Source organism: Salvelinus fontinalis, unplaced genomic scaffold (assembly GCF_029448725.1).
Source record: "Salvelinus fontinalis isolate EN_2023a unplaced genomic scaffold, ASM2944872v1 scaffold_0322, whole genome shotgun sequence".
Lineage (NCBI taxonomy): Eukaryota > Metazoa > Chordata > Actinopteri > Salmoniformes > Salmonidae > Salvelinus > Salvelinus fontinalis.
The window spans coordinates 68,316-80,852 of record NW_026600531.1 but is presented as its reverse complement, the minus strand read 5'-3'; the positions used below and the strand labels follow the sequence as shown (position 1 = coordinate 80,852).

General features: G+C 46.5%; 1 protein-coding gene across 1 annotated transcript in view; it reads left to right on the top strand.

Moving 5' to 3' along the window:
* The window catches only part of LOC129845586 (von Willebrand factor-like), a 110,680-nt gene that overhangs the window by 81,951 nt on the left and 16,192 nt on the right, over window positions 1-12,537 (top strand). Inside the window, exons 23-24 of the mRNA XM_055913435.1 lie at window positions 9,140-9,238; window positions 10,541-10,669. Of these exons, the coding sequence (XP_055769410.1) occupies window positions 9,140-9,238; window positions 10,541-10,669 (228 nt within the window). The remainder of the gene's footprint in view (window positions 1-9,139; window positions 9,239-10,540; window positions 10,670-12,537) is intronic.

Genomic DNA, 12,537 nt, shown 5'->3' with positions numbered 1-12,537 from the left:
GATGGGCTAGGGTTAACTGAGGATGGGCTAGGGTTAACTGAGGATGGGCTAGGGTTAACTGAGGATGGGTTAGGGTTAACTGAGGATGGGTTAGGGTTAACTGAGGATGGGTTAGGGTTAACAGAGGATGGGTTAGGGTTAACAGAGGATGGGTTAGGGTTAACTGAGGATGGGTTAGGGTTAACAGAGGATGGGTTAGGGTTAGGGTTCACAGAGGATGGGTTAGGGTTAACAGAGGATGGGTTAGGGTTAACTGAGGATGGGTTAGGGTTAACTGAGGCTGGGTTAGAGTTAGCTGAGGCTGGGTTAGGGTTAACTGAGGCTGGGTTAGGGTTAACTGAGGATGGGTTAGGGTTACCAGAGGATGGGTTAGGGTTAACTGAGGATGGGTTAGGGTTAGGGTTAACTGAGGATGGGTTAGGGTTAACTGAGGATGGGTTAGGGTTAACTGAGGATTGGTTAGGGTTAACTGAGGATGGGTTAGGGTTAGGGTTAACTGAGGATGGGTTAGGGTTAGGGCTAACTGAGGATGGGTTAGGGTTAACTGAGGATGGGTTAGGGTTAACTGAGGATGGGTTAGGGTTAACAGAGGATGGGTTAGGGTTAACAGAGGATGGGTTAGGGTTAACTGTGGATGGGTTAGGGTTAACTGAGGATGGGTTAGGTTTAATGGAGGATGGGCTAGGGTTAACTGAGGATGGGTTAGGGTTAACAATGCTATTATCTGAGGATAACAACCAAGCAAACGATGCTATTATCTGATGATAGCAACCAAGCAAACGATGCTATTATCTGATGATAGCAACCAAGCAAACGATGCTATTATCTGAGGATAGCAACCAACCAAACGATGCTATTATCTGAGGATAGCAACCAACCAAACGATGCTATTATCTGAGGATAGCAACCAAGCAACCGATGCTATTATCTGAGGATAGCAACCAAGCAAACGATGCTATTATCTGGTGGATAGCAACCAAGCAAACACAGACCATCATATTTCAACCCTCCCGACACAAAACGCAGAAATAAAGATATAATTCATGCCTTTGACAAGCTTCTTCTGTTGCCACTCCAATATGTCCCATAAACATCACAAATGGTCCTTTTATTCAATTAATTCTGTCGATATATATCCAAAATGTCCATTTATTTGGCGCGTTTGATCCAGAAAAACACCGGTTCCAACGTGCACAACGTGACTACAAAATATCTCAAAAGTTACCTGTAAGCTTTGTCCAAACATTTCAAACTACTTTTTGAATACAACTTTAGGTATTTTTTTACGTAAATAATCGATCAAATTGAAGACGGGATGATCTGTGTTCAGATCTGTGTTCAGAGGAAAACAATGTGTAGCATGCTTTCTGGTCCGGTGCCTCTGACAAACAGTACACTTCACCGGAGCCTCATTCTGAACATGGCTACTTCTTCATTTCTCAAAGGAAAAACCTCAACCAATTTCTAAAGACTCTTGACATCCAGTGGAAGCGATAGTAACTGCAAAAAGGTCCCTTAGAAATCTGGATTCCCAATGAAAAAAAAAACAATCTGAATGGTTTGTCCTCGGGTTTTTGCCTGCCAAATAAGTTCTGTTAGTCACAGAGATGATTCAAAGAGTTTTAGAAACTTCAGAGTGTTTTCTATCCAATACTACTAATAATATGCATACATTAGCATCTGGGACTGAGTAGGAGGCAGTTTACTCTGGGCACGCTTTTCATCCAAACGTGAAAATGCTGCCCCCTATCCTAGAGAAGTTAACCAGGTAGGCCAGTTGAGAACAAGTTCTCCTTTACAACTGCAGCAGGGCCAAGATAAAGCAAAGCAGTGACACACAAACAACAACACAGAGTTACACATGGAATAAGTAAACGTACAGTCAATAACACAATAGAAAATCTGTATACTGTATAAAATCTGTATAATCTGTAACTTGATTGTATAGAGTGTGTATACAGTGTGTGCAAATGAGGTAAGATTTGGGAGGTAAGGCAATAAATGGGCCGTAGTGGCGAAGTAATTACAATTTAGCGATTAAACACTAGAGTGATAGATTTTCAGAAGATGAATGTGCAAGTAGAGATACAGGGGTGCAAAGGAGAAAAAACCCAATATGGGGATGAGGTAGTTGGATGGGCTATTTACAGGTGGACTATGTAAAGGTGCAATTTTCTGTGAGCTGCTCTGACAGCTGATGCATAACCTGTAGCCAGTGGGTTTGGCGATGAATATGAAGCGAGGGCCAGCCAACAAGAGCATACAGGTCGCAGTGGTGGGTAGTATATGGGGCTTTGGTGACAAAATGGATGGCACTGTTTTGCTGAGTAGAGTGTTGGAGGCTATTTTGTAAATGACATCGCCGAGGTCAAGTGCTGGATGCTTTGTAGCGAAATAGGAAGCTGATTCTAGATTTAATTTTGGATTGGAGATGCTTAATGTGAGTCAACACAAAAATGGCTCCGGAAGAAATGGCAGCAGTTTTAGGGGCGCCCAACAAATGGTGCTACTATGTGTTTTTTTCGAGTTATTTATAACTTATTTTGTACATAATGTTTCTGCAACCGTATTTTACAGCAAAAAATAACTTCTGTATATCAGGACAGCGATCACTCACCTCGGATTAGATATCAGGCCAGCGATCACTCACCTCGGATTAGATGACAGGACAGCGATCACTCACCTCGGATTAGATGACAGGACAGCGATCACTCACCTCGGATTAGATGACAGGACAGCGATCACTCACCTCGGATTAGATGACAGGACAGCGATCACTCACCTCGGATTAGATGACAGGACAGCGATCACTCACCTCGGATTAGATGACAGGACAGCGATCACTCACCTCGGATTAGATGACAGGACAGCGATCACTCACCTCGGATTAGATGACAGGACAGCGATCACTCACCTCGGATTAGATGACAGGACAGCGATCACTCACCTCGGATTAGATGACAGGACAGCGATCACTCACCTCGGATTAGATGACAGGCCAGCGATCACTCACCTCGGATTAGATGACAGGCCAGCGATCACTCACCTCGGATTAGATGACAGGACAGCGATCACTCACCTCGGATTAGATGACAGGACAGCAATCACTCACCTCGGATTAGATATCAGGCCAGCGATCCCTCACCTCGGATTAGATATCAGGCCAGCGATCCCTCACCTCAGATTAAATGACAGGACAGCGATCACTCACCTCGGATTAGATGACAGGACAGCGATCACTCACCTCGGATTAGATATCAGGCCAGCGATCACTCACCTCGGATTAGATATTAGGCCAGCGATCCCTCACCTCGGATTAGATGACAGGACAGCGATCACTCACCTCGGATTAGATATCAGGCCAGCGATCCCTCACCTCGGATTAGATATCAGGCCAGCGATCCCTCACCTCAGATTAGATGACAGGACAGCGATCACTCACCTCGGATTAGATGACAGGACAGCGATCACTCACCTCGGATTAGATATCAGGCCAGCGATCACTCACCTCGGATTAGATATTAGGCCAGCGATCCCTCACCTCGGATTAGATGACAGGACAGCGATCACTCACCTCGGATTAGATATCAGGCCAGCGATCCCTCACCTCGGATTAGATGACAGGACAGCGATCCCTCACCTCGGATTAGATATCAGGACAGCGATCACTCACCTCGGATTAGATATCAGGACAGCGATCCCTCACCTCGGATTAGATGACAGGACAGCGATCCCTCACCTCGGATTAGATATCAGGACAGCGATCACTCACCTCGGATTAGATATCAGGACAGCGATCCCTCACCTCGGATTAGATGACAGGACAGCGATCCCTCACCTCGGATTAGATATCAGGCCAGCGATCCCTCACCTCGGATTAGAGATCAGGCCAGCGATCCCTCACCTCGGATTAGATATCAGGCCAGCAATCACTCACCTCGGATTAGATGACAGACCAGCGATCCCTCACCTCGGATTAGATGACAGGACAGCGATCCCTCACCTCGGATTAGATGACAGGACAGCGATCACTCACCTCGGATTAGATGACAGGACAGCGATCACTCACCTCGGATTAGATATCAGGCCAGCGATCACTCACCTCGGATTAGATATTAGGCCAGCGATCCCTCACCTCGGATTAGATGACAGGACAGCGATCACTCACCTCGGATTAGATATCAGGCCAGCGATCCCTCACCTCGGATTAGATGACAGGACAGCGATCCCTCACCTCGGATTAGATATCAGGACAGCGATCACTCACCTCGGATTAGATATCAGGACAGCGATCCCTCACCTCGGATTAGATGACAGGACAGCGATCCCTCACCTCGGATTAGATATCAGGCCAGCGATCCCTCACCTCGGATTAGATATCAGGCCAGCGATCACTCACCTCGGATTAGATGACAGGACAGCGATCCCTCACCTCGGATTAGATATCAGGCCAGCGATCCCTCACCTCGGATTAGAGATCAGGCCAGCGATCCCTCACCTCGGATTAGATATCAGGCCAGCGATCACTCACCTCGGATTAGATGACAGACCAGCGATCCCTCACCTCGGATTAGATGACAGGACAGCGATCACTCACCTCGGATTAGATATCAGGCCAGCGATCCCTCACCTCGGATTAGATATCAGGACAGCGATCCCTCACCTCGGATTAGATATCAGGCCAGCGATCCCTCACCTCGGATTAGATGACAGGACAGCGATCCCTCACCTCGGATTAGATATCAGGCCAGCGATCACTCACCTCGGATTAGATGACAGGACAGCGATCACTCACCTCGGATTATATATCAGGCCAGCGATCCCTCACCTCGGATTAGATATGAGGACAGCGATCACTCACCTCGGATTAGATATCAGGCCAGCGATCCCACACCTCGGATTAGATATCAGGCCAGCGATCACTCACCTCGGATTAGATATCAGGCCAGCGATCACTCACCTCGGATTAGATGACAGGCCAGCGATCACTCACCTCGGATTAGATATCAGCCCAGCGATCACTCACCTCAGATTAGATATCAGGCCAGCGATCCCTCACCTCGGATTAGATATCAGGCCAGCGATCCCTCACCTCGGATTAGATGACAGGCCAGCGATCACTCACCTCGGATTAGATGACAGGACAGCGATCACTCACCTCGGATTAGATGACAGGACAGCGATCACTCACCTCGGATTAGATGACAGGCCAGCGATCACTCACCTCGGATTAGATGACAGGCCAGCGATCACTCACCTCGGATTAGATATCAGGCCAGCGATCACTCACCTCGGATTAGATATCAGGCCAGCGATCACTCACCTCGGATTAGATGACAGGCCAGCGATCACTCACCTCGGATTAGATATCAGGCCAGCGATCCCTCACCTTGGATTAGATATCAGGCCAGCGATCACTCACCTCGGATTAGATATCAGGCCAGCGATCCCTCACCTCGGATTAGATGACAGGCCAGCGATCCCTCACCTCGGATTAGATGACAGGACAGCGATCACTCACCTCGGATTATATATCAGGCCAGCGATCCCTCACCTCGGATTAGATATGAGGACAGCGATCACTCACCTCGGATTAGATATCAGGCCAGCGATCACTCACCTCGGATTAGATGACAGGCCAGCGATCACTCACCTCGGATTAGATATCAGCCCAGCGATCACTCACCTCGGATTAGATATCAGGCCAGCGATCCCTCACCTCGGATTAGATATCAGGCCAGCGATCCCTCACCTCGGATTAGATGACAGGCCAGCGATCACTCACCTCGGATTAGATGACAGGACAGCGATCACTCACCTCGGATTAGATGACAGGACAGCGATCACTCACCTCGGATTAGATGACAGGCCAGCGATCACTTACCTCGGATTAGATGACAGGCCAGCGATCACTCACCTCGGATTAGATATCAGGCCAGCGATCACTCACCTCGGATTAGATATCAGGCCAGCGATCACTCACCTCCGATTAGATGACAGGCCAGCGATCACTCACCTCGGATTAGATATCAGGCCAGCGATCCCTCACCTTGGATTAGATATCAGGCCAGCGATCACTCACCTCGGATTAGATATCAGGCCAGCGATCCCTCACCTCGGATTAGATGACAGGCCAGCGATCCCTCACCTCGGATTAGATGACAGGCCAGCGATCCCTCACCTCGGATTAGATGACAGGCCAGCGATCACTCACCTCGGATTAGACAAAGATTTTTTCTACAACAAAGACGACGCACAAGACATTCTCCAAAGACCCCACAGGACCGACATCCCCATTATTTGCCAGAGGAAGCGATGCAGGTACAGAGGACAAAGAGCCGGAATGCCTGGTCAGGACCCGGCGAAGGCGGCTGGAAAAGCTGCCGTTACCGTCAATACTATTCGCCAAAGTGCAATCAATGGACAATAAATTAGACAAGGTACGATCACGAATATCCTACCAACGGGACATCAAAAACTGTAATATCCTATGTGTCACGGAATCGTGGCTGAATGATGACATGGATATTCAGCTAGCGGGATATACGCTGCACCGGCAAGATAGAACAGCACACTCCGGTAAGATGATGGGGGGCGGTCTGTGCATATTTGTAAATAACAGCTGGTGCACAAAATCTAAGGAAGTCTCTAGATTTTGCTCGCCTGAAGTAGAGTATATTGTGATAAATTGCAGGCCACACTACTTGCCTAGAGAGTTTTCAGCTGTACTTTTCGTGGCTGTTTATTTACCACAACAGACAAATGCTGGCACTAAGACCGCACTCAGTCAGCTGTATAAGGAAATAAGCAAACAGGAAACCGCTCACCCAGAGGCGGCGCTCCTAGTGCCCGGAGACTTTAATGCAGGGAAACTTAAATCAGTTCTACCAAATTTCTATCAACATGTTAAATGTGCAACCAGAGGGGGAAAAAAAAAAAATCACCTGTACTCCACACACAGAGACACGTACAAAGCTCTCCTTCGCCCTCCATTTGGTGTATCTGACCACAACTCTATACTCCTGATTCCTGCTTACAAGCTAAAATTAAAGCAGGAAGCCCCAGTGACTCGGTCTATAAAAAAGTGTAGGTGTGTAGCCAGGCGAGTAACCATCACCCTCTGTCTTCTTCTGGTGGTGTAGCTGTGGAGCCAGGCTAGTAACCATCACCCTCTGTCTTCTTCTGGTGATAAAGCTGTGTAGCCAGGCTAGTAACCATCCCCCTCTGTCTTCTTCTGGTGGTGTAGCTGTGGAGCCAGGCTAGTAACCATCACCCTCTGTCTTCTTCTGGTGATAAAGCTGTGGAGCCAGGCTAGTAACCATCACCCTCTGTCTTCTTCTGGTGATAAAGCTGTGGAGCCAGGCTAGTAACCATCACCCTCTGTCTTCTTCTGGTGATAAAGCTGTGGAGCCAGGCTAGTAACCATCACCCTCTGTCTTCTTCTGGTGATAAAGCTGTGTAGCCAGGCTAGTAACAATCACCCTCTGTCTTCTTCTGGTGATAAAGCTGTGGAGCCAGGCTAGTAACCATCCCCCTCTGTCTTCTTCTGGTGATAAAGCTGTGTAGCCAGGCTAGTAACCATCACCCTCGGTCTTCTTCTGGTGATAAAGCTGTGGAGCCAGGCTAGTAACCATCACCCGCTGTCTTCTTCTGGTGGTATAGCTGTGGAGCCAGGCTAGTAACCATCACCCTCTGTCTTCTTCTGGTGATAAAGCTGTGGAGCCAGGCTAGTAACCTTGGAAAGATAGCTTTTGCAGGAGCTTTGCTTGATCTACTCGTTCAAGGGCTTTGGACATATCAGCAAGTAACCAAGGCAGCAGCTACTCTTCCTGGTTTACAGCTAAGTTAGGGCCATTTATACAATTTTAAAACATTACAATATATTCACAGATTTCACAACACACTGTGTGCCCTCAGGCCCCTACTCCACCACAGTGCGTATGTTATCGTGTGTGTGTGTGTGTGTATAGTGCGTATGTATGCATGTGTCTGTGCCAATATTTGTGTTGCTTCACAGTCCCCGCTGTTCCATAAGGTGTTTTTTATCTGTTTTTAAATCTGTTTCTACTGCTGCATCAGTTACCTGATGTGGAATAGAGTTCCATGTAGTCATGGCTCTATGTAGTACTGTGGAATAGAGTTCCATGTAGTCATGGCTCTATGTAGTACTGTGGAATAGAGTTCCATGTAGTCATGGCTCTATGTAGTACTGTGGAATAGAGTTCCATGTAGTCATGGCTCTATGTAGTACTGTGGAATAGAGTTCCATGTAGTCATGACTCTATGTAGTACTGTGGAATAGAGTTCCATGTAGTCATGGCTCTATGTAGTACTGTGGAATAGAGTTCCATGTAGTCATGGCTCTATGTAGTACTGTGGAATAGAGTTCCATGTAGTCATGGCTCTATGTAATACTGTGGAATAGAGTTCCATGTAGTCATGGCTCTATGTAGTACTGTGGAATAGAGTTCCATGTAGTCATGGCTCTATGTAGTACTGTGGAATAGAGTTCCATGTAGTCCTGGCTCTATGTAGTACTGTGCGTCTCCCATAGTCTGTTCTGGACTTGGGGACTGTGATGAGACCTCTTGTGGCATGTCTTGTGGGGTATGCATGGGTGTCTGAATTGTGTGCCAGTAGTTAAGACAGATAGCTCGGTGTATTCAACATGTCAATACCTCTCATAAATACAAGTAGTGATGAAGTCAATCTCTCCTCCACTTTGAGCCAGTAGAAATTGACATGCATATTATTAATATTAACTCACTGTATGCACCCCAGGGCCAGACGTGCTGCCCTGTTCTGAGCCAATTAAATTTTTCCTAAGTCCTTTTTTCTGGCAACCATCATCATCACCATCATCACTAAGATCATCATCATCATCATCATCACCAACACCATCATCACCATCATCATCACCATCATCACTAAGACCATCATCACTACCATCATCATCATCATCACCACCATCATCATCATCACCATCATCACTAAGACCATCATCACTACCATCATCATCATCATCACCACCATCATCACCATCATGTTTCTCACCTCTCCACTCTAGCTGTCTGCGGTGAGCATTCTGGAATAAAATGGCCTTTGAAACATCCCTTTAAGAGATGTGTGTGTGCTGCAGGGCTATACTCTAGAAGAGGTGCCAGATTCGTGTTGTGATCGCTGTGTTGCCACTGCCTGCACCATCCAACGACCTGATGGACACTTCATCACTGTCAAGGTTAGACACACACACACTAACGCACGCACACGCACACACACACAAAACTCTACTTTACTCAAACTCTAACCCCCTGTCTCTCACCCTACAGGTCAACAGTTAACTAACTCTACTCTAACCCCCTGTCTCTCACCCTACAGGTCAACAGTTAACTAACTCTACTCTAACCCCCTGTCTCTCACCCTACAGGTCAACAGTTAACTATCTCTACTCTAACCCCCTGTCTCTAACCCTACAGGTCAACAGTTAACTAGCTCTACTCTAACCCCCTGTCTCTCACCCTACAGGTCAACAGTTAACTAGCTCTACTCTAACCCTACAGGTCAACAGTAAACTAGCTCTACTCTAACCCCCTGTCTCTCACCCTACAGGTCAACAGTAAACTAGCTCTACTCTAACCCCCTGTCTCTCACCCTACAGGTCAACAGTTAACTAACTCTACTCTAACCCCCTGTCTCTCACCCTACAGGTCAACAGTAAACTAGCTCTACTCTAACCCCCTGTCTCTGACCCTACAGGTCAACAGTTAACTAACTCTACTCTAACCCCCTGTCTCTCACCCTACAGGTCAACAGTAAACTAGCTCTACTCTAACCCCCTGTCTCTCACCCTACAGGTCAACAGTAAACTAACTCTACTCTAACCCCCTGTCTCTCACCCTACAGGTCAACAGTAAACTAGCTCTACTCTAACCCCCTGTCTCTCACCCTACAGGTCAACAGTAAACTAACTCTACTCTAACCCCCTGTCTCTGACCCTACAGGTCAACAGTTAACTAACTCTACTCTAACCCTCTGTCTCTAACCCTACAGGTCAACAGTTAACTAGCTCTACTCTAACCCCCTGTCTCTAACCCTACAGGTCAACAGTTAACTAGCTCTACTCTAACCCCCTGTCTCTCACCCTACAGGTCAACAGTAAACTAGCTCTACTCTAACCCCCTGTCTCTCACCCTACAGGTCAACAGTTAACTAACTCTACTCTAACCCCCTGTCTCTCACCCTACAGGTCAACAGTTAACTAACTCTACTCTAACCCCCTGTCTCTAACCCTACAGGTCAACAGTTAACTAACTCTACTCTAACCCCCTGTCTCTCACCCTACAGGTCAACAGTTAACTAACTCTACTCTAACCCCCTGTCTCTCACCCTACAGGTCAACAGTAAACTAGCTCTACTCTAACCCCCTGTCTCTCACCCTACAGGTCAACAGTAAACTAGCTCTACTCTAACCCCCTGTCTCTCACCCTACAGGTCAACAGTTAACTAGCTCTACTCTAACCCCCTGTCTCTAACCCTACAGGTCAACAGCAGTCTAAATGAAGGCTGTAGTCAGTACTCCTGTGGTGTCAACAGTAAAGGAGATCTGGTTCTCCAGACCAGAGTGACCACCTGCCCTTCTCTCGACCGCCAACTCTGTCTGGACCAGGGGGTATGGATGCATCACAACACTATAACCACAATACAACCACAATACAACCACAATACAACCACAATACAACCACAACACAACCACAACACAACCACAACACAACCACAATACAACCACAACACAACCACAACACAACCACAATACAACCACAATACAACCACAATACAACCACAATACAACCACAATACAACCATTAACCCTCATCACAACACAACCACAATACAACCATTAACCCTCATCACGACACAACCATTAACCCTCATCACATCACAACCATTAACCCTCATCACAACACAACCACAACACAACCATTAACCCTCATCACATCACAACCATTAACCCTCATCACAACACAACCACAATACAACCACAATACAACCATTAACCCTCACCACAACCATTAACCCTCATCACAACACAACCACAACACAACCACAACACAACCATTAACCCTCATCACAATACAACCACAACACAACCACAATACAACCATTAACCCTCATCACAACACAACCATTAACCCTCATCACAACACAACCACAACACAACCACAATACAACCATTAACCCTCATCACAACCATTAACCCTCATCACAACACAACCACAACACAACCATTAACCCTCATCACAACACTATAACCACAACACAACCATTAACCCTCATCACATCACAACCATTAACCCTCATCACATCACAACCATTAACCCTCATCACAACACAACCATTAACCCTCATCACATCACAACCATTAACCCTCATCACATCACAACCACAACATAACCACAACACAACCATTAACCCTCATCACAACACAACCATTAACCCTCATCACAACACAACCATTAACCCTCATCACAACACAACCATTAACCCTCATCACAACCATTAACCCTCATCACAATACAACCATTAACCCTCATCACAACACAACCACAACACAACCACAACACAACCATTAACCCTCATCACAACACAACCATTAACCCTCACCACAACACAACCATTAACCCTCATCACAACACTATAACCACAACACAACCACAACACAACCATTAACCCTCATCACAACCATTAACCCTCATCACAATACAACCATTAACCCTCATCACAACACAACCACAACACAACCACAACACAACCATTAACCCTCATCACAACACAACCATTAACCCTCATCACAACACAACCATTAACCCTCATCACATCACAACCATTAACCCTCATCACAACACTATAACCACAACACAACCACGACACAACCATTAACCCTCATCACAACACAACCATTAACCCTCATCACAACACTATAACCACAACACAACCACGACACAACCATTAACCCTCATCACAACACAACCATTAACCCTCATCACAACACTATAACCACAACACAACCACGACACAACCATTAACCCTCATCACAACACAACCATTAACCCTCATCACAACACAACCATTAACCCTCATCACAACACTATAACCACAACACAACCACGACACAACCATTAACCCTCATCACATCACAACCATTAACCCTCATCACAACACAACCATTAACCCTCATCACGACACAACCATTAACCCTCATCACGACACAACCATTAACCCTCATCACAACACTATAACCACAACACAACCACAATACAACCATTAACCCTCATCACAACACTATAACCACAACACAACCACAATACAACCATTAACCCTCATCACAACACTATAACCACAACACAACCATTAACCCTCATCACAACACAACCATTAACCCTCATCACAACACAACCATTAACCCTCATCACAACACTATAACCACAATACCACCACCAAACAACACTACTGTGCTACCGTACTACTGTACTACCGTAC